Here is a 20,945-nt window from a genome sequence, read left to right on the forward strand (position 1 = left end):
TCCAGCTTTAATGAGATGCTAAGCTTCTTCCGGCTTGCAGGATTTTTTCATTGATACTTCCTCCGAATAAGGTTTTTTTTAAAGCCCTAACCAGTTGCCTTTTGAAAGGGGAAAATAATAAAATAAAATAAAATAAAATAAAATAAAAAAAAATAAAATAAAATAAAATAAATAATAAAATAAAAGTGAAGTGAAGTAAAGTAAAATAAAATAAAATTTAAATAAAGACCTTTGGGACAATCTGGAGATTATAGACCATCATCTCCACAGAGACCAAATCATGAATTCCCCATAGAAAGGTGTCGAGACTCCTGTGCTCCCCCCACCCTCCACCAACACTGCCCCGTACTTCTGCATGGGGCTGAGCTCCACCCGAACGATCAGCTCCGTCTTGGCCGGCATGTTCTTGAAGACGTCGGCTTTGAGCCGACGCAACATGTGAGGACCAAGCAAGTCGTGGAGTTTCTTAATTTGATCCTCCTTGGAGATATCCGCAAATTCCTCCAGGAATCCTTCCAGGTTGCTGGGAGAGAGAGAGACACACACACACAATCAAATGCCAAACACAGGCAAGTCCTCGACCTACGACGGTTCACTGAGTGACCGGTCCAAGTTACAAAGGCACGGAAGGTACCAAGGAAAGAATAGTGGAGATAAATTTAGAAAAATGATACAAACAGATCAAAGATATGGCAGAGACAATAACGATTCTTAAAATGGAAACAGGTACATTATTCTTTTAAGAGTTTATAAAATATAGAAAAAAATAAAGAGAACGAAAGGGATGGAAGAATTATGGGTGGCTGCTCTACATCAGGGTCTCCAACCTTGACAACTTTAAGACTCGTGGACTTCAATTCCCAGAATTCCTCACCCAGCAATTTTTCCCCCCTTCACTTTGCTGAAGTCAAGATATATTATGCTTACTGCATACCCACCAACTATTAAGAAAGTTACCCTACACGATTTATTTATTTTATTTATTTAGTCCAATACACAATGAGGGATTTAGTGGGTATATATATATATATATATAGTAAAATACATGATGAAGGTTATAGAGGAGATACTCATAGTAAAATATATCTAAGAAAGAATAGAATAGAAGTTATAGGAATAGAACATATCAATGAAAGAATAGAAGAAGAGATATAGGAATAGAAGAAAGGTATAGGAGATATAGGAGAGGAATAGGACAGGGGACGGAAGGCACTCTAGTGCACTTGTACTCGCCCCTTACTGACCTCTTAGGAATCTGGATAGGTCAACCGTAGATAATCTAAGGGTAAAGTGTTGGGGGTTTGGGGATGACACTATGGAGTCCGGTAATGAGTTCCACGCTTCGACAACTCGGTTACTGAAGTCATATTTTTTACAGTCAAGTTTGCAGCGGTTAATATTAAGTTTAAATCTGTTGTGTGCTCTTTTGTTGTGGTGGTTAATTGGCTGAGAATTCTGGGAGTTGAAGTCCACAAGTCTTCAAGACATCTCCCCCAAGCTGATAGACTTTATGTATGGTATGCTTGTATTGTATGTTTTTTAAATGACGGGTTTTTTAAAATACTTTCTTTTAATACTGTATTAGATTTGTTACATTGTATATTGTTATTATTATTGTTGTGAGCCGCCCCGAATCTGCGGAGAGGGGCGGCATACAAATCTAATTATTATTATTAAATTATTATTATTAAGTGGTCAAGGTTGGAGATCCCGGTTGAAGACTTGTGGACTTCAACTCCCAGAATTCCCTAGGTCTTTTTTTTCCCCTTCACTTTGCTGAAGTCAAGACATATTACCCACCATCTACGAAGGAAGTTACCCGATGTGGCTGGCCGAAGAACTCTGGGAGTTGAAGTCCTCCATGAGTCTTAAATTGACCAAGATTGGAGACCCCTGCACTACATACCCAACAGCAAGAGATAAGTATTGGGGCAGATGAAATACATTGGCTTACCTAAATGTTCCTTCTATGTGCGTTGTGGGAGTGTTCAAGCATGGGTTAACTTCTTGTCTGTTAACCAGGGACTGAGTAAGAAATATCTGGCCATTCTTCCTCCTCGGCCCCCACTGACCCAGTTGTTTTACGAAGCTACTTGTAGATAGCCACATGGAAATTCAAGGCTTGTACCTTGGACCAGAACAGCCACAGGGTGAATTGGACTCTCCCGCAGTGTACATAGAAGACACGTTCAGGTAAGACAATGTTCATTCTCCTGTGCACTGCTTGAAGAGTCCAAGCATGGGATGTATCCGAGCGTAAGTCTCAAGGGTGGGAAGAAGTCTGCTCCAAGGTCCCAAAGTGGAATGAACCCTGATTAGAACTCTCCTACCAAGCAAAGCCTCTGCTGGAGCAAAGGAATCAAGTTTATAATGTCTGATAAACGGTGGTGGAGTTATCCAGGTCACCATGCTGCAGATGTCCTCAGTGGAGGCCGCAAGTAGTGGCCTGTCTTGTCCAGAGTCAGAATTACACCTAGCCCTTGCTAAATTTAATGTGTATCTAATAAATAGACTTTGGAAAGAAGATGGATTCCTTGAGGATTATTTTTTGGGACATGTTACTTGGAGGTTCAACAACAAGATCCCATGGGAGAAGCGTGAAAGATTTACCAAAAGAATTGAATTTTTTAAAAAGGGCAAGAGATGATGGGATAAATATAGAATATGGTGGCTATTTTGTTCTGAGTTACAAAGAGAGAGAGAGACAGAAAGTAGAAATTGGGTAAATTGTATTATTCATACTGATATATAATAGAATGTGTTATAAATTATAATGTATACACAAATGTTAGAAATTGAAAGATTATGATTAAGTATATCTATGACAATTGTTGAGTATTGTACCACATGACTCTTGACAAATGTTATCTTTTTCTTTTGTGTACACTGAGAGCATGTGCACCAAGACAAATTCCTTGCGTGTCCAATCACCCTTGGCCAATAAAGAATCCTATTCTATTCTATTCTATTCTATTCCAAATAGTATTAGTAATATTGTGTATAAAGTATATAAAGCAGATGGAGACTGCAGCCAAGAAATTAAAAGACACTTGCTCCTGGGGAGGAAACCAAAGGCAAATCTAGACAGCAGACTAAAAAGCAGAGACATCACCCTCCCAACAAAAGTATGTCGTAGTCGTTCCCGACTCTAGGGGGCAGTGCTCATCTCCGTTTCCAAGCCGAAAAGCCAGCGCTGTCCGAAGACAATTCCTTGGCCATGTGGCTATCGTGACTAAATGCCAAAGGCACACGGAACTCTTCCCACTATTTTCCCACTTGCATTATTTACGTGCGCTGAGTTGGCAGAAACGGGGACGAGTCACAGGAGCTCACTCCGTTATGCGGCGCTAGGGATTTGAACTGCCGACCTTTCTGATCGACGAGCTCCGCACCTTAGCCGCTGAGCCATAGCGTCCCTATAGGACAGGAGGAGTCATCCCTAAAGGGTCAAAAGGACCATCACAAAAAGGGGGAAACCAGAATTCCGGCAATATCCAGTCTGCCCAGTAGAGGGAGCCGTTTTGCCAGACACAAAACTTTTGTGAAGCAGAGAAAACAACTGTTAAGTTTTTCCAAAATCCGCTCTGCATTGCACACATACCCACAACCAAAGAGATGGGCTCTTGTAGGTCACCCCTCAGGTATTGCAAAGGTATCTTGTCAGCAAGAATACCCCTGCTTCCTCTAGAATGCAAGAATGTCCAACTTTGGCAACTTTTTAAGATTCATGGGCTTTAACTCCAAGGTTACCACAATATAAAAACAGATGTTGAGATTCTGGAAAGAGTGCTGAAAAGAGTACTGGCCAGAATAGCCAACACTCCAGAAGATAGGGAAGTCTTAATACCACTCTACTAAGACCAGGGAAGTCTTAATACCACTCTACTAAGACCAGGGAAGTCTTAATACCACTCTACCATGCCCTGGTCCGACCACACCTGGAGTACTGTATTCAGTTCTGGTCAACACACTTCAAAAGAGACATTGAAACTCTGGAGAAGGTGCAAAAAAGAGCAACCAAGATGATTAAGGGACTGGAAACCAAGACTTACAAAGAGAGACTGAGGGAACTGGGCATGGATAGCCTAGAGAAAAGGAGGGCCAGAGCGGACATGATAGCAGTCTACAGGTATACGAGGGGATGTCACAGAGAGAAGGGGATCACTTTATTCGCCAGGGCACCAGAGGGCCGGATGAGGAACGGCTGGAAGCTGACCAAGGAGAGATTCAACATGGAGATAAGGAGGACGGTCAGAGCGATCAACCAATGGAACAATCTACCAGCGGACATTGTGAACTCCAACACTCTGGACATTTTTAAGAGAAGATTGAACTGCCACTTGACTGGTGTGCTATAGGGTTCCTGCTTGGGCAGGGGGTTGAACTTGATGGCCGTCATGGTCCCTTTCAACTCTAACAATAAATAAATGAATAGGAGCAAAATACAGAAGGATCTTAACAAACCTGAACAATGGGCGCTACCTAACAAAATGAAATTTGATGGTGAAAGAAGTCAGGTTCTATTTTTACGCAAGAAAAACCAAACTCACAGGTACAGTATATGGGGTACATTGCTTAATAGTAGTAACTGTGAGAGGGATCTTGGAGTCCTAGTGGACATAAGGCCTTGGTAAGGCCACACTTGGAATACTGCATTCAGTTTTGGTCGCCACAATGCCAAAGGGAGGTTGAGACTCGAATATCCAAAAAGGATATTGCGCTGGGAGAAACACAGAAACATAGAAGACTGACGCAGAAAAAGACCTCATGGTCCATCTAGTCTGCCCTTATATTATTTTAGGATGGATATATGTTTATCCCAGGCATGTTTAAATTCAGTTCCTGTGGATTTATCTACCATGTCTGCTGGAAGTTTGTTCCAAGGATCTACTACTCTTTCAGTCAAATAATATTTTCTCATGTTGCTTTTGATCTTTCCCCCAACTAACTTCAGATTGTGTCCCCTTGTTCTTGTGTTCACTTTCCTATTAAAAACACTTCCCTCCTGAACCTTGTTTAACCCTTTAACATATTTAAATGTTTCGATCATGTCCCCCCTTTCCCTTCTGTCCTCCAGACTATACAGATTGAGTTCATTAAGTCTTTCCTGATACGTTTTATGCTTAAGACCTTCCACCATCCTTGTAGCCCGTCTTTGGACCCGTTCAATTTTGTCAATATCTTTTTGTAGGTGAGGTCTCCAGAACTGGACACAGTATTATTCCCAATGGGGTCTCACCTGCGTTCTATACAGCGGAATCGTAATCTCCCTCTTCCTGCTTGTTATACCTCTAGCGATGCAGCCAAGCATCCTACTTGCTTTCCCTACCGCCTGACTGCACTGTTCACCCATTTTGAGACTGTCAGAAATCATTACCCCTAAATCCTTTTCTTCAAAAGAGAAGACTCTATGGTGGGGGAACCGGACTTCCGGTCATCTGCAGAATTGACTTGGGGGAGGGAGGGGGGGGGGACTTCCGGTGAGGACCTTTGTGGCTCTTTGAGTGTTTTAAGGCTGCCGACCCCTGGTCTAGTCTAATGAAGAGAAGGACTAAGGGGGAGAGAACATTTGAGGGGCTGCCCCCAAAAAGAAGGGAGTCAACCGATCTTCCAAAGTACCCGAAGGCAGAACAAGAAGCCACTTAAAACTATGGAGGAAATTTCCCTAGAGCGAGAAACAACTAACCAGTGGAATGACTTGCCACTAGAGGTTGTGGGGGCTCCATCAATGGAGGTTTTGAAGAAAAGACTGGTATTGTTTTTCCTGTCTGAGCAGGAGGCTGGACTAGAACAGTGATTTTCAACCTTTTTTGAGCTGCGGCACATTTTTTACATATACAAAATAATGAGGCACCTTGAGCGGGGGGGGGGGGGCTAAAAAAAGTTTGGACAAAAAAAATTATCTCTCTCTATCTTCCTCCCTTTCGCTCTATTTCTCTCCCTCTTTCTCGCTCTTCCTTCCTCTCTCTCCATCCCTCTTTCTCTCTTCCTTCCTTCCTCTCTTTTTTGCTCTCTTTCTATCTCCCTCCTTCCCTGCCTCTCTTTCTCTCTCTCTCTTGTTTTCTTTCTCTTTCTCTCTCTTGCTTTCTTTCTTTCTCTTGCTTTCTCTCTCTCTCTTGCTTTCTTTCTCTCTCTCTCTTGCTGAGCTTCACGGCACACCTGACCATGTCTTGCGGCACACTACTGTGCCGCGGCACACTGGTTGAAAAACACTGGACTAGAAGACCTCCAAGGTCCCTCTCCAACCCTTTTACTCCGTTAATTCCCTGGCCTGACTGGGAAGTCCTCCATACCCGTGATCTAACTCCCAGCATTGCCCGATAATTAAGAGAGGGGAAGATAAAGGGCTCGTTTGAAGGCAGAGAAATCTCAAAGTGTTGTTCCATTGGGTTTAAACTTTTTTACTTGTTCTTATTTATGTATCGGAGTATTTTAGATTTTTATCACATTTTCACTGCTGTAAGCCGCCCTGAGTCCGCAAGGAGAAGGACGGCCTATGAATTTAATAAACAAATAAATAAAGTTTCCAGATCCCAAGAAGGAAAAGCCGAAATAATCCTTGATGTTAGATTGAAAGGCAAAGGGAGAGAGCAAATGAAAGACCGCGAGTCTGGAGGCGTCCGGGCCTGTCCCGAGTTCGAAAGCAACGGGAAAAGAAGCGGGAGGGGAGGGGCCTACTTGAATCTCTCTGGTGTGAGGAAGTTCAGGAGGTGGAACAGCTCCTCCAGGTTGTTCTGCAACGGCGTCCCCGTCAGGAGCAGCTTGTGGTCAATCTTGTAACCGTTGAGCACCCTGAAGAACTGAAATCGAGAGCAGAGGGACATTTTAAGGGACCACCGCCACTGCTTTTCCCCTTTTCTTCCTCCCCAGCCCCTGCCTCCCTGCTACCGCCACCGCCATTCTCACCTTGGACTGGTTGTTCTTGAGCCGGTGGGCTTCGTCGACCACAAGGCAGGCCCACCGGATGGAGGCCAAGGCCGCCTGGTCAATAGTGACCAGCTCGTACGAAGTCAGGAGGACATGAAACTTCACCTGAGCTTCTCTCTGAGGTGGGGGGGGGGGGAGAGAAAAGAGGGCGTCAGTGGCTTCACTCACCTGTCTAGGATGAATTCAATTTAATTTAATTGATTAGATTTGTGAGCCGACCGACACCTTTCGGACTGTGGGCAGCGTACAACAAGTAAATGGAGCATGCGAACCACCCCGCCCCTCAGCTAACAGGTAAAACACAGGTATTTAATATGCATTGTTAGAATGTCTAGGTAATATAATAAATCTTCAGCAAACTTTAAGCAGAGTAAATGTAGCAATGTGGGTTCACCAGTCAATGAATCGGTACCAAATAGAACAATATTATTATATACAGGGAGGCAAATAAACAATAGTAGTTACACAGTCCAATATCATACACATCCTAATAATGGTTCACAAACCAGGTTAACGCACACAGCAAAAATATACACACAGCAAATATAAATCTCTCTTTTATAAACTCCCCCAATAGGAACATCGTTGGCTCCCTCTAATGGCCAACCAGCAAATGACTCTTAAAGGTACAGTCTTAAACTTACATTGTTAGCTTCTGCATTGCAACACCCGACATAGTCGCATACAGTACACTAACATGCGTTTCACAAACTTTCCTCTAGGGGGTTTAAGGCACCAGACTAGAAAGTGGGGGTTCTAGTCCAGGCACAGGCCGGGGTGGCGCAGCAGGTAGAGTGCTGTACTGCAGGCCACTGAAGCTGACTTGTAGATCTGAAGGTCAGCAGTTCAAATCTCATCACCAGCTCAATGTTGACTCAGCCTTCCATCCTTCCGAGGTGGGTCAAGTGAGGACCCGGATTGTGGGGGCAATAGGCTGGCTCTGTTAAAAAGTGCTATTGCTAACATGTTGTAAGCCGCCCTTAGTCTAAGGAGAAGAGTGGCATAAAAATTGAATGAATGAATGAATGAATGAATGAATGAATGAATGAATGAATGAATAAATAAATAAATAAATAAATAAATAAATAAATGGTGAGATTTAGTGTCACCTGAGACAGAAAAGTCTACGGAGAGGGGCGGCATACAAATCTAATAAATAATAATAATAATAATAATAAATAATAAAAGAGGGCTGGATGGCTTTGGGCCAGTCACTAGGAGACGGTGAGCTTTAGTGTTAGGGTGAGTTCAGGCCAATCACCAGGAGACGGTGACTTCTAATCCTGCTTAAGGATGAAATCCACTAGGCGACTGGGCCATTCAGCTGGAAACTGGGAGTTCTAGTCCGGTACAGGCATGGAAGCCAACTGAATGACTTTGGGCCAGTACCAGGAAATACTGTTCTAAGGGAAATTGTCAAGATGGCCCAATTGGAATCTTCCCCAAGGTGAAGGACTCAACATCACAGACTTTCATGTCTCATATCCAGACAACAGTCAATCAAATATCTCCAACAGACACAGGAGTAGATCAGGATGGATAGATATTTAGATAGATAGATAGATAGATAGATAGATAGATAGATAGATAGATAGATAGATGGAGAGAGAGAGATGGAATAGGTAGATGGATAGATGGATGGATGGAATAGGTGGATGGATGGATGGATGGATAGCTAGCTAGATGAGATAGATAGATATAGAAATAGAAAGATGACAGACAGACAGGTATAGATGAATAAATATAGTTAGTTAGATAAATATAGATAAATAAATATAGACAGATATAGAGATAGATAGATAGATAGACAGATAGATAGATGGATGGATGGATGGATGGATGGATGGATAGATAGAAGGATAGATAGAGATAGATAGATAGATAGATAGATAGATAGATAGATAGATAGATAGATAGATAGATAGAAGGATATATAGATATAGAAATAGAAAGATGACAGACAGACGGGTATAGATGAATAAATATAATTAGATAAATATAGATAGATAAATAAATAAATAAATAAATAAAGACAGACAGACAGACAGACAGACAGATATAGAGATAGGGAGGGAGGGAGGGAGGGAGGGAGAGAGACTATATATTCTCCTTCACTTACCTTCATTTTGAAGGCTTTCTTCCCGCCTTTGATGGCATTGTCCTCGAAGGAAAACTCATTCTCCCGGATGATCGAACGGCTGTCTTTGTCTCCCGTGTAGGTCACCACGTAGAAATTTGGCGCCCACATATGAAATTCCCGTTCCCAGTTGATGATGGTGGATAGAGGGGCACTGACCAAGAAGGGCCCCTTGGTGTGGCCCTGGATAGGGGAGGGGGACAAAAAAGGAGGACAGCGGGTCAGGGATGAACTACAGGTAGTCCTCGACTTACCACAGTTCATTTAGCGACTGTTTGAAGGGAACAAAGGGATTGGGAAGGGAAAGCGAGCGACGGCCGTTTTTCCACCCTTACAACCATTGTGGCAACTTCAGCGGTTACATAATCAAAATTTTATTCAGCTGCCAAGCGACTTGTACTTATCACTGTTTCAGCACCGCTTGGGGGTCACGCAATCCCCTTTTGCGGCAATGGGGCAGCCAGATTTCACTTAACAACAGTAGTGATTCACACAATTGTGGCAAAGGGAGCAAAACTCACTTAACAACGGTCTCATTGAACATCAGCAAAAATATTGCTCAGTTGTGGCCGTAAAATGAGGAATGCCTGTATTATAATATTACAATTGTAACAATATGTTGTATCATTCCAGTTTTAATAGCAATAGCACTTAAGACTTTATATATACTTTTTTACAATATTTTACAGCCCTCGGGTTTACAGTTAGCCTCTTGCCTCTCCAACAATCCGAGTCCTCGCTTTACCACGGAAGGACAGAAGGACGAGTCAACCTTGCGGGAGGGAGGAAGGAAGGAAAATAAAGGAAGGAAGGAAGGAAGACAGGAAGGAAGGAAGGAAGAAGAGGGAGGGAGGAAGGAAGGAAGGAAGACAGGAAGGAAGACAGGAAGGAAGGAAGGAAGGAGAGGGAGGAAGGAAGGAGAGGGAGGAAGAAGGGAGGAAGGAAGGAAGACAGGAAGGAAGACAGGAAGGAAGGAAGGAAGACAGGAAGGAAGGAAGGAAGACAGGAAGGAAGGAAGGAAGACAGGAAGGAAGGAAGACAGGAAGGAAGGAAGGAAGACAGGAAGGAAGACAGGAAGGCAGGAAGGAAGGAAGGAAGGAAGACAGGAAGGAAGACAGGAAGAAGAGGGAGGGAGGAAGGAAGGAAGACAGGAAGGAAGGAAGGAAGACAGGAAGGAAGGAAGACAGGAAGGAAGGAAGAAGAGGGAGGGAGGAAGGAAGGAAGACAGGAAGGAAGGAAGGAAGACAGGAAGGAAGGAAGGAAGGAAGGAAGGAAGGAAGGAAGGAAGGAAGTCAACCTCAGGCAGTCGGGCAGAAGTAGCCTGCAAGACCGCATTCTAACCATCACGCCACGATGGTGGTCCTGTGCTTTATTATATTGAACGGACAGATCCCACTGGGTCAAAAGCATCCCACAAAAAGAGCTCAAAGAAGATGGATTGATGACATTGGCAAGAGTGGCTGGTCCAATGGGCCAAAGAAAACTTAGGACCGTATGGGTTGGAAACCTGGGAAACCTGAGATAAATAGATCAGTTGCCCTCTCTGCTCCTGCTGCCTGGTCACACTTTGTTTTAAAACTGTTACCCTCTGGAAGATGATACAGGACAATAAAACAAGGATAAATAGGCTGAAAAACAGCTTTTATCCCAGGGCAAGTAACCGTGTTGAATTCTACGGTATAGTGCAATACTAATGCAATTACAGGAGTTTCCAATGCAATCGTATAGAAGGTGTAGTATGTGTGTTTGTGTTTTATTTTTATAGTTATACTGTAATGTAGACTGAAGATGGTGTTTAATTCCATTGTACAAGGTGCAATGACAATAATCAGTGGTCCTCAACTTTTCCAATGCCGCAACCCCTTAATACAGCTCCTCATGCTGCGGTGACCCCCAACCATAAGCCCAGCGCCAATTCTCCTAACAGAGCTTTAAGATGATTGGCAGGAAGGTCAGAGGGACAGCCCCACTGTAAACGCCTGATTGGTCAGATTGCAAAAATGTGTTCCAAGGAGCCAGAATAGAAGCTTTAGTTCCTAACACCATGGGGAATTTGCCTTTCCCTAGGGTCTTAGGCAACTCCTGTGAAACGGTCGTTCGACCCCCAAAGGGGTCCCGATCCCTAGGTTGAGAACCGCTGCTATAAATGAAAAGAGGACTCTGAAAACTCTGTAACTTGGAACAAACTATATGATTGGCTGGAAAAGAGAGCAAAATAAACCAGTAAATAATTAATTTAGAGGGCAAATATGACGATTCTTAACCTCATTAAAATGGAACAATTATATCAATGAATAATAACTAAATATGTTAATGGAAAAGGTTACATAAGCATGGATTTATTGTCACTAAAATTAACTGTATTATATAGCCCTAGAGGTTACGTAGTGCAGCTATGTGTATTGTATTGTTTCAATTTTGTATATATGTAAATAAGTCAATAACAATTTAAAAAATACAATAAAGTAAACTAACAGAGACCATGACTAGAATGATGAACGGTGATTGTATGGATTCAATTGGGCACCACCCAGAGCCCCTCTCTTGAGAGAACCAGGCAGTTCAAAAGGCTGAGATAGATAGATAGATAGATAGATAGATAGGTAGATAGGTAGGTAGATAGGTAGGTAGATAGATAGATAATGATAGATAGATAGATAGATAGATAGATAGATAGATAGATAGATAGATAGATAGATAGATGCAGGCAGGCAGGCAGGCAGGCAGGCAGGCAGGCAGGCAGGCAGGCAGGCAGGCAGGCAGGCAGGCAAGAAAAAACAGACAGACAGACATATAGACACAGAGAGAGAGATGATAGATGATAAAGACAGAGAGATATAGCGATATATATATACATTGCAAAAACACAGAGATTGGAACTCCAGCCTGATGATGGTAAATGTGATTTTACCGAAACGTCGCATAGACATGCAAAACATTACACAGGGCAAAACCCGAACTCAGAACAATCTACATACATATACCCGTGAAAATTTACGAAAACAAATATCTTGCCTCTACGGGGAGGACACTTTCCTACTGACTAGGACCTATGAAAAACTTGAAGTCAGAAAAGCCTCCATCTTATGTGATCTCACATTCCTACGCAACTGCAGGGACAAAAAAATAATTCCCAAATACTTCCAACTAAAATTCCACCCAAAAACCCCAACCATAGAGAGGATCCTAAAAAGAACTGAATTAGCCCTAATCAGAAATGAACTCCACAAAAAAAGATTCATACTTGATGAAATCAACAAAAGTCTACTCTCTCTTCACCTTAAAATCAGTAACCAAATACATCCTTTACTCTGGGATAAATTCAAACAAATATCAATCTGGAGGGCAGAAACAGAAACCCAATACAAAACAGACACACATAATAAGAAACTCCAAATACTAGAGGTACAGCAAAAACCCAGCCCTCCACAACAACTTATGACCAAAACAGTACATAACATATCAGACAAGATACTCACCACTACAGAAACCAATATTCTTTCAAAAGGATTTAATTTTGCAATAACTCCAAGACGAATACCAACTGAAAATATCATATGTGGAATTGAAACAACTTTGCATGGGATCAACCCAGATACTGCTAACAAAATTAGACTCCAAGTCACTAATATTCTGTGCTCTAGTAAACCTCCAAAAAGTAACATACAGCAGGAAGAAAGAGAGGCACTTATCAATCTAAAGAAAAACCAGGATATAATAATCCTTCCAGCTGATAAAGGAAACTCCACTATAGTAATGAACACAGCAGAATACAAAGAAAAAATGACAAATCTTCTAAAAAATCCGGCCTACAAACTCCTAAGCACAGATCCTACCACCTACCTAGAAAAAACCACCAAATCTAAAATCAAGGCCTCTCCCATCAGCGAAGAAATCCAGCAAAAAATCATCCCCAGAGAAAAATCTTCCATATGTCCAAAACTCTATGGCCTTCCAAAAATACACAAAGAAGGAATACCTCTCAGGCCAATAGTCAGTTCTATAGGCTCCCCTCTACAAAACCTTGCCAAATTTTTAGCCAAATACCTTCAACCATATACAGAAACTATTACCTCATATGTTCAAAATTCATCCCACTTTATACAAATAATTAAAAAACAAAACCTACAACCCGATGACCTACTTGTAAGTTTCGATGTCGTGTCCCTGTTCACACAAATACCTATTACAGAAGCCTTGACAGCTATCCAAGACAAACACAAACCCCCCAAATATATCCTAGACCTTACCAACCACTGCCTGACCAATACATACTTCATCTATAATGAACAAAGATATAAACAAATAGAGGGAGCCCCCATGGGATCACCTCTATCACCTGTCATAGCCAACCTCTATATGGAATATTTCGAAAATAATGCTTTAGAGCAAGCCAAATACAAACCCAAACTTTGGCTGAGATATGTTGATGATACCTTTGTAATTTGGCCACATGGTAAAGAAAAACTAGACAATTTCCTCACTCATCTCAACAGCCTACACCCCAAAATACAGTTTACTATGGAAACAGAAATCAATGATCAACTTCCCTTTCTAGATGTACTGGTCTATAAAAAACCCAATGGCAGCCTAGGACATACTATCTACCAAAAGAAAACCCATACCAACCGTTATCTAAATGCACACTCACACCACCACCCCGCACAAATCACCTCAGTGGCCAAAACTCTCATCACCAGAACCAAACGCTTAGCTGACCATGAGCACTTAAAAACTGAATTGAACAAACTCAAAGATGTACTAATTTCTAATGGATTCAAAGAGAAAACAATAACAAACCTAATCAATAAAGAGACACCCCCCAAAAAACAAGATCAAGAACAGGACAATGGCACCACCATCCTTCCTTACATCAAAGGCACCACGGATAAAATTAGTAAAATTCTACAAAAACATAACATCAAAACCTCATTTTGCACTAACCAAAAAATATCTAATATCCTAAGGAGCCCCAAAGATAAAATCCAATTAGAATACCAAGGTATCTATGAAATCCCTTGCAAAACATGTGCAGCCACATACATTGGACAAACTAACCGAAGAGTGAGCCAGCGCATGGCAGAACATATGAATGCAGTCAAGAAACAGGAGAAGACCTCCTCCCTTGTCCAGCACATTAAAAGAACAGGGCACGAAATTGACTTTGAAAAAACTAAATTACTCCACAAAACAGAGAATTTATATAAAAGAATCTCTCTAGAAGCTATTGAAATTGAAAAAAGATCTTTTTGTTTAAATAAACGGGATGATACCTCACGTCTGCCAGAGATTTGGAAACCAGCCTTAAACAAAATAAAAACTTCATTATAATCAATATGTCAATCCTTTAATTATTATGATTTTAGAATTTTATATTTGGAAATCAGACTTAAACAAAACACTTCATAATCTTCATACCATTCCTTCTATAACCATGATTACACCAACCAATCAGATCACGGAAGCATAGTCACCCAATCTATTTGCTACATTCAAAGCAAATCTCCACCCCCACACTACATGCTAAGAAGGAATGTCAGTTGCTAATATTCATTTGCAAAAACACAGAGATTGGAACTCCAGCCTGATGATGGTAAATGTGATTTTACCGAAACGTCGCATAGACATGCAAAACATTACACAGGGCAAAACCCGAACTCAGAACAATCTACATATATAGCTATATATATATATATATCGCTATATCTCTCTCTCTGTCTGTCTTTATTATCGATCATCTCTCTCTCTGTGTCTATATGTCTGTCTGTTTTTTCTCATCTGTCTGTCTGTCTGTATCTCTCTCTCTCTCTCTCCTCTCTCTCTCTCTCTCTCTCTCTGTATGTATGTATGTATGTATGTATGTATGTATGTATGTATGTATGTATGTATGTAGGTCTTGGCATATTCGGGTTTCTTCCTGTGTAGGATTTAGAGATTTCTGGTGATGTTTCAACGAGGTCGTCGCCAGAAATCTCTAAATCCTACACAGGAAGAAACCCGAATATGCCAAGACCTTCATACCTGTACCCGTGAAAATCTACAAAATCATACACACACACACACACACACACATATAGAGAGAGAGCTATGGATGGATGGATGGATGGATGGATGGATAATAAAGACAAAGAGACAGAGACAGAGACAGAGAGATAAATAGATGGGTGGATGGGTGGATAGACAGACAGACAGATAAACTTGCTGATCTATATGGGCAAATGTGACCGTGTGTCGCCTTCTCTTCCCTGACTCCATTCCATGCGGCCGTTCTCAGCCTGTTCGCTTTTGTTTTTTCTTTTCCTTTGGGCTCCTGGGAGCCTGGTTACGCCAGGAGAGAGCTCCATTCATAAAAATATTTTTTTTAAAAAAAAAGAAGGCAAAAGCCAGAAGGAGCCAGGTTCCCCTGTGGCTCTGCTGGGATTACTGACACAGCGCCAGCCGCGGCAGCTGTTCGCACGGAAGAGAACAGCTGTTCGCAGAAGGACCCTTTCGCCCGCAGCTGACACGGCGCTCCCTACTACCCACCCAGGAGTCGGTCTTGTTGCCGGAACACAGCAGGGACGTGTATGCCGCCACCGTGGGGGCCAAAGGCTTCCAAAGTGACATTGCGCAGTTGTTAGCCATCACGGCGGAGGAGAGGGTGGGTGGGGGGAGAAACCCCTGCGCTGCGCGTAGCAACAGAGACAGGGCCTCGTGGGGCAGCCAGGCGCATCCCCGCTAAGAAAAAAGATGATTCCCAGAGGTGAGCAAAGCTGGTTTTTGTTTCCCTCCCAGGCGACCGCAAGCTGGCTAAGAGGGAGGGGGGCATCCAACACTTTCTTGGTGCAAATGTGATTCCCCCCCCCCCTACAACCCCCCTAGAGAGTCTGGTCCTAGCCTGAGATCAAGCCCTGTTGAAGAAATCGGCAGTTGGAGCTTTTAGAAGCTGCTGGGCTCCAGCAGAGAGAGAGAAAGAGAGAAAGAGAGAGAGAAAGAATGGAAGAAAGAGAATGGAAGAAAGAAAGAAAAAAGAGAAGGGGAGAGAGAGAAAGAAAATAGGAGAAAGAAAGAGAGAAGGAGGAAAGGAGAAAGAGAGGAAGGAGAGAAATAAAAGAAGGGAGAAATAAAGAAAGACAGAGAGGGAAAGGAGAGAAAAAGCAAGAAAGAGAAAGAGGGACAGAGAAAGAAAATGGGAGAAAGAAAGAGATAGAGGAAGGGAATAGGAGAAAAAAGAGAAAGAGAGGGAAGGAGAAAGAGAGGAAGAAGGGAAGAAAGAAAGAGAGAGGAAGGAGAAAAAGTGAAAAAAGGGACAGAGAAAGAGAGAGAGAGAGATTTAAATGGGAGAAAGGAAAAGAGAAAGAGAAGGGGGGAGAGAGAGAGAGAAAACAGGAGAAAGAAAAAGAGGGAGAAGGGGAGGGAGAAAGAAAGAAAGAGTGAGGGGGGGGAGGAGTGAGAAAGAAAGAAAGAAAGGGGAAGATGAACACAGAGAGAGAAACCTCCCACCCACCCACCCCCTGTTCATCTTTATGAAAAGAGCCTGCAGCTAGAGGGCTTCAGTCAAGTGTGCTGGCAAAAGGAAGGGTGCGCATGTGCTCGCGCACTCACCCACACACAAACTCTATTCAAGAGGAGATGGGACTGCCACCTGGCTGGGGAGATGTAGGGTTTCCTGCCTGGGCTTAATGACCTACAGGTCCCTTTCAACTCTTATAAACAAACAAACACTCTCCTCGCTCTTCTGGCCAGAGGAACCAAGAATGGGGGTTGTGGGGGGCAAAGGAGGCATCCAAAGGAGGCCCCCTCTCTGGATCTGTCCCAGGCAGTCAGGAAGAATGGGAGGGGAGGGAGGAGGAATGGAAGGGGGAGAAAAGGTGGGTAAAATGAGGACCCAGATTGTTTTGGGGGGGGGGGGGGATATGCTGATTCTGTCAACCGCTTAGAGAGAGCTGGAGAAGCTCTGCCGAGCAGCATAGAAGTCTAAGTGCTATTGCTATTGCCTCTAGGATTAATGCTATTGGTTACACAAGATTATATTTAAAAAACCCAACTCATGGCTGGACTTCTCTCTCTCTCCCTCCCCCCCTCTTTCTTTCTCCCATTTTCTCTGTCCTTTTCTCTTTCTTGCTTTTTTCTCCTTTTCCTTTTTCTTGCTCTCTCTCTTTCTCCCCTTCTTCCTCTCTTTCTTTCTTTCATCTTCCCTCTTTCTCTTTCTTTCTTATTCTCTTCCTCTCTCTTCCTCTCTCTTTCTTTCACCCATTTTCTCTTTGCCCCTCTTTCTTTTTCTTGCTTTTTCTCTCCTTTCTCTCTTTCTCTCTCTCTCTTTCTTCCTCTCCTTCTCCCTCCCTCCCTTTCTCCCTCCTATTCTCTTCCTCTCTCTTCAGCTTTCTTTCTTTCTTTCTCCCATTTTCTCTCTCTGTCCCTCTTTTTCTTTGAATGGCGAAGCCATTTCCCTCTTTCTTGTTCTCTTCTTCTTTCTTCCCTTCTTTATCTCTTTCTCTCTTTCTCCCTCTGTCTTTTTCTTTCTTTCTCCTATTTCTCTCTCTTCCTCTCTTTCTTTCTCCCATTTTCTCTCTGTCCCTTTCTCTTTCTTGCTTTTTCTCTCCTTTTCCTCTTTTTCGCTGTCTGTCTTTCTCCCCTTCTTCCTCTCTTTCTCCCTCCCTCTCTCTTTCTTTCTCCTATACCTTTTCCTCTCTCTCTTTCTCCCATTTTCTCTCTTTCTGTCCCTCTCTTTCTTGCTTTTTCTCTCCTTTCCCTTTTTCTCGCTCTCTCTTCATCTCTTTCTCCCCTTCTTCCTCTCTTTCTTTCTCTCTCCCTCTCTCTTCCTCTTTCTTTCTCCTATTTTTTCTCTCTCTCTCTCTCCCCCTCCCCTTCTCTTTTCCCCTTTCTTTCTCCAATTCTCTTTCTCTCTCCAATCAAATACACAAAATACACAAAAGCCTTTTGACTACAAAACGCTGTTTGATCAAACCGTATAAAAATCCAGGTGCCGCCCACATTTTTGTCAGCTGACCCAGAATCCCACAAGGGGCTTTTTGGCGGTTCGGCTTCGCCACTCAAACCGTCTTTTCCAAGCAGCCTCCGTTGATTCCAGGGTCTTTTTCTCCCCACATGGAACTGACCCCCACAGGGACGTTTCTTCCATCCCGCAAGTTGGGGGGGGGGGAGAAGCATTAAAACAGATGGGGAGGGAAAGGGAAGAGGGAGATTCTGGGCACCAAGAAGGACCCTTGGATAACTTGTAAAAAAGGGGGGGGAGGGGGGGCATGGCAGGTTGGTCTGTGGCAGATGGAAAAGAAAAGGGGGCTGTGGGGGGGGAGGATAAAAGAGGAAAGGAGTACGAGCTGGACTTTCAATGAACTCTGCGAACAAGCCTCTCATCGTGTCTGTTGTGTGTGTTTGTGTGTGTGAGAGAGAGAGAGAGAAATGGGAGAAAGAGAGAGAGAGAGAGAATGGAAGAAAGAAAGAGAAAGAAAAGGAGAGGAAGAGAGAAAATAGAAGAAAGAAAGGGGGAGAAAGAGAGGAAGAAGTGAAGAAAGAAGAAAGGAAGGAAGAATGGAAGGAAGGAAGGAAGGAAGGAAGGAAGGAAGAGGAAACAGAAAGAGAAAGAGAGAAGGGGGGACAGAAAAAGATACAGAGAAAGAGAATGGGAGAGAAAGGAAGAGAGAGAGAGAGAATGGGAGAACAAAAGACAGAAAGAGAAGGGGATAAAATGAGAAAATAGAAGAAAGAAAGAGAGAGGGATGGAGAAAGAGAAACAGAAGAAGGAAGGAAAGGAGGGAAGGAAAGGGGGACAGAGAAAGAGAAAAAGCAAGAAAGAGGGAAAGAAAAACAAGAAAGAAAAAGAGGAACAGAGTAAGAGGAAGAGAGGCAGGGAGAGAAAGAGGAACAGAGAGAAAGGGGGAGAGAAATAGCCAAGAAAGAGAAAGAGGGACAAGGAAGGAGAAAGATAGAGAGGAGAAAGAGGTAAGAGAAAAAGAGAGTGAGAGATGAAAGAGACAAGAGAAAGAGCGGGAGAGAGAGACACACACAGAGAAACAGAGAGAAGCCAAGGTACTTTCCATGTTTAAGCCAAGGGTCCTCTTGCTGTTACACGTGGCTCGGGTTGCCCCTCGGCCACATGGGGCGTGTTTCTCCCACCTTACCTCCCTGTAAAGTGAGTAGAGGAAGACGATGGTCTGGATGGTCTTCCCGAGGCCCATCTCGTCCGCCAGGATGGTGTCCGTACTCTGCGCCCAGGAGAAGCGCAGCCAGTTCAGGCCTTCGAGCTGATACATGTGCAGCGTTCCTCCGGTTGACGTGACGAAGCGCGGCTGGCTGTCATACTTCACCGTGGGCTACGGAGAGGAAAGGGGACCACCGGGTGGCCCGCTTACAAACTGGAAGCCCAGAGGAGGGGTGGGCTCCATTCCCTTATTGGCAGTCCTGGACTTACGACCATTTGTCTAGTGACCGTTCAAAGGCTACAATGGCACTGAGGGAAAAAAATGACTTTGGACCGTTTCTCATGTGATCCAAATTCGGACACTCGGGAAAAGGACCCATATTTATGACGATCCCAGGGGTCATGTGACCAACTTGGGCGGCCCTTCGAGGGGGAAGCCAAATTCACTTAACGGCCGGGTTGCTCATTTAACAACGGCTGCAATTCGACGAACGACACTGGGCAGAAGAAGGTCGTGAAATGGAGACAAAGCTCAATCTAACATGTTTCCCCGCTTAGTGACGTACATCGGGGGGCTCAATCATGGTCATAAGTCGAGGACCGCCTGCATTGCCCTCTAGCACAATTATGCTTGGAAACTCACATCGTTGGTGGGGGACGTGGCTGGGTCATCTGAGGCCAATTCTTTCTTTTTCTTCTTGTATTTGCGAGGCTGGGCAGGATCTTCTCCCATAATTAGTTCTCTGGTTTGGGGAAAGAGACAACAGATCACCTGAGATCCCTCCCCAGAGCGGCCGTAGGTTCTAGCTGACCTTGCCGCCAGTTCGCTTCCTCCCGCGTGCTCATGCGCAAGGCCATAAACTGTGCATCCTCAGACGCCCAAAACAAAATGGCGGCAACTACGGCGCTGCCGAGAAAGTACCAGTTTGGGGGCGTGACCCACCGGCGATCGCTCCCAGTTCAGCGAGAGGGGGGGAAGTTCATTCAGGAAAGGAACGGTTGACTGCCACACCTGTTCGTCTCCTCTCTCTGACTTTTATCCCCAGAACTGGGGTGGGGCTTCGTTAGCAGCAGTGGTTTTTCTGTCCCAAGGACCGGCCCATAGATTTCCACTGCTCTCCTCTTCTCTGCCTTCTGAGCATACATACATTCAGGCACAGGACCCAGCTGTTCCTCCTCTTCCTCATCAGTCGCCTCCAGGCCTGGAGGTTGCTGACTCTCCATCTGAGGGCTGATGGACAGCCCAGACTCTCTCTCTTTCCTCCTCCTCTCTCTCCCTCACCCTCTATCCCCCCCTCTTCCCCCACCCCTCTTCTCTCCCTGTCTCTCTTTCTTTCCTCCCCCCCCTCTTCTTTCCCCCCTCTCTTTCCACCTCCTCTCTCCCTTCCTCTCTTTTCCACTCCACCTTCCGACGGGCCACAACTTCTTTTGTCTAGACTGACCATACCCAATTCCCGCAACCGTCCTTCGATATGTTTTAGTCTCCAGGCCTTACGTCCTTCCCTATTACAGCCCCCTTACCTGTGCGACCAGTAGGCCTGCTTGTGGTACTCGTATTCAGGGATGGACATTTCGTCCTCTTCCCAAGTGGACTGGTCGTAGGAGAGGTCCCGCCACTTCACCAGGTAGTGATAGACGCCCTTTTTGTCAATGCTGCATAAGGTCAATAGAGAGGGGCGGGGGAGAGAGACATGTATCAGGGTTTATTGATTGTGCTCTGTATTAATAACGGCTGTAAAA

The 20,945-nt window shown here is 43.9% G+C and overlaps 1 protein-coding gene across 7 annotated transcripts in view; it reads right to left on the reverse strand.

The window, feature by feature from the left end:
• Positions 1–20,945, reverse strand: part of CHD3 (chromodomain helicase DNA binding protein 3) — a 129,580-nt gene that overhangs the window by 50,446 nt on the left and 58,189 nt on the right. For all 7 annotated transcript variants that reach the window (XM_070727501.1, XM_070727500.1, XM_070727498.1 and 4 more), the window contains 7 exons: positions 20,727–20,858; positions 19,849–19,948; positions 19,186–19,377; positions 9,047–9,247; positions 6,907–7,044; positions 6,679–6,800; positions 350–523 (listed from right to left, as the gene is read on the reverse strand). In XM_070727501.1, coding sequence (XP_070583602.1) covers positions 350–523; positions 6,679–6,800; positions 6,907–7,044; positions 9,047–9,247; positions 19,186–19,377; positions 19,849–19,948; positions 20,727–20,858 — 1,059 coding nt within the window. The remainder of the gene's footprint in view (positions 1–349; positions 524–6,678; positions 6,801–6,906; positions 7,045–9,046; positions 9,248–19,185; positions 19,378–19,848; positions 19,949–20,726; positions 20,859–20,945) is intronic.

The sequence above is a fragment of the Erythrolamprus reginae genome, chromosome Z (assembly GCF_031021105.1).
Source record: "Erythrolamprus reginae isolate rEryReg1 chromosome Z, rEryReg1.hap1, whole genome shotgun sequence".
Lineage (NCBI taxonomy): Eukaryota > Metazoa > Chordata > Lepidosauria > Squamata > Dipsadidae > Erythrolamprus > Erythrolamprus reginae.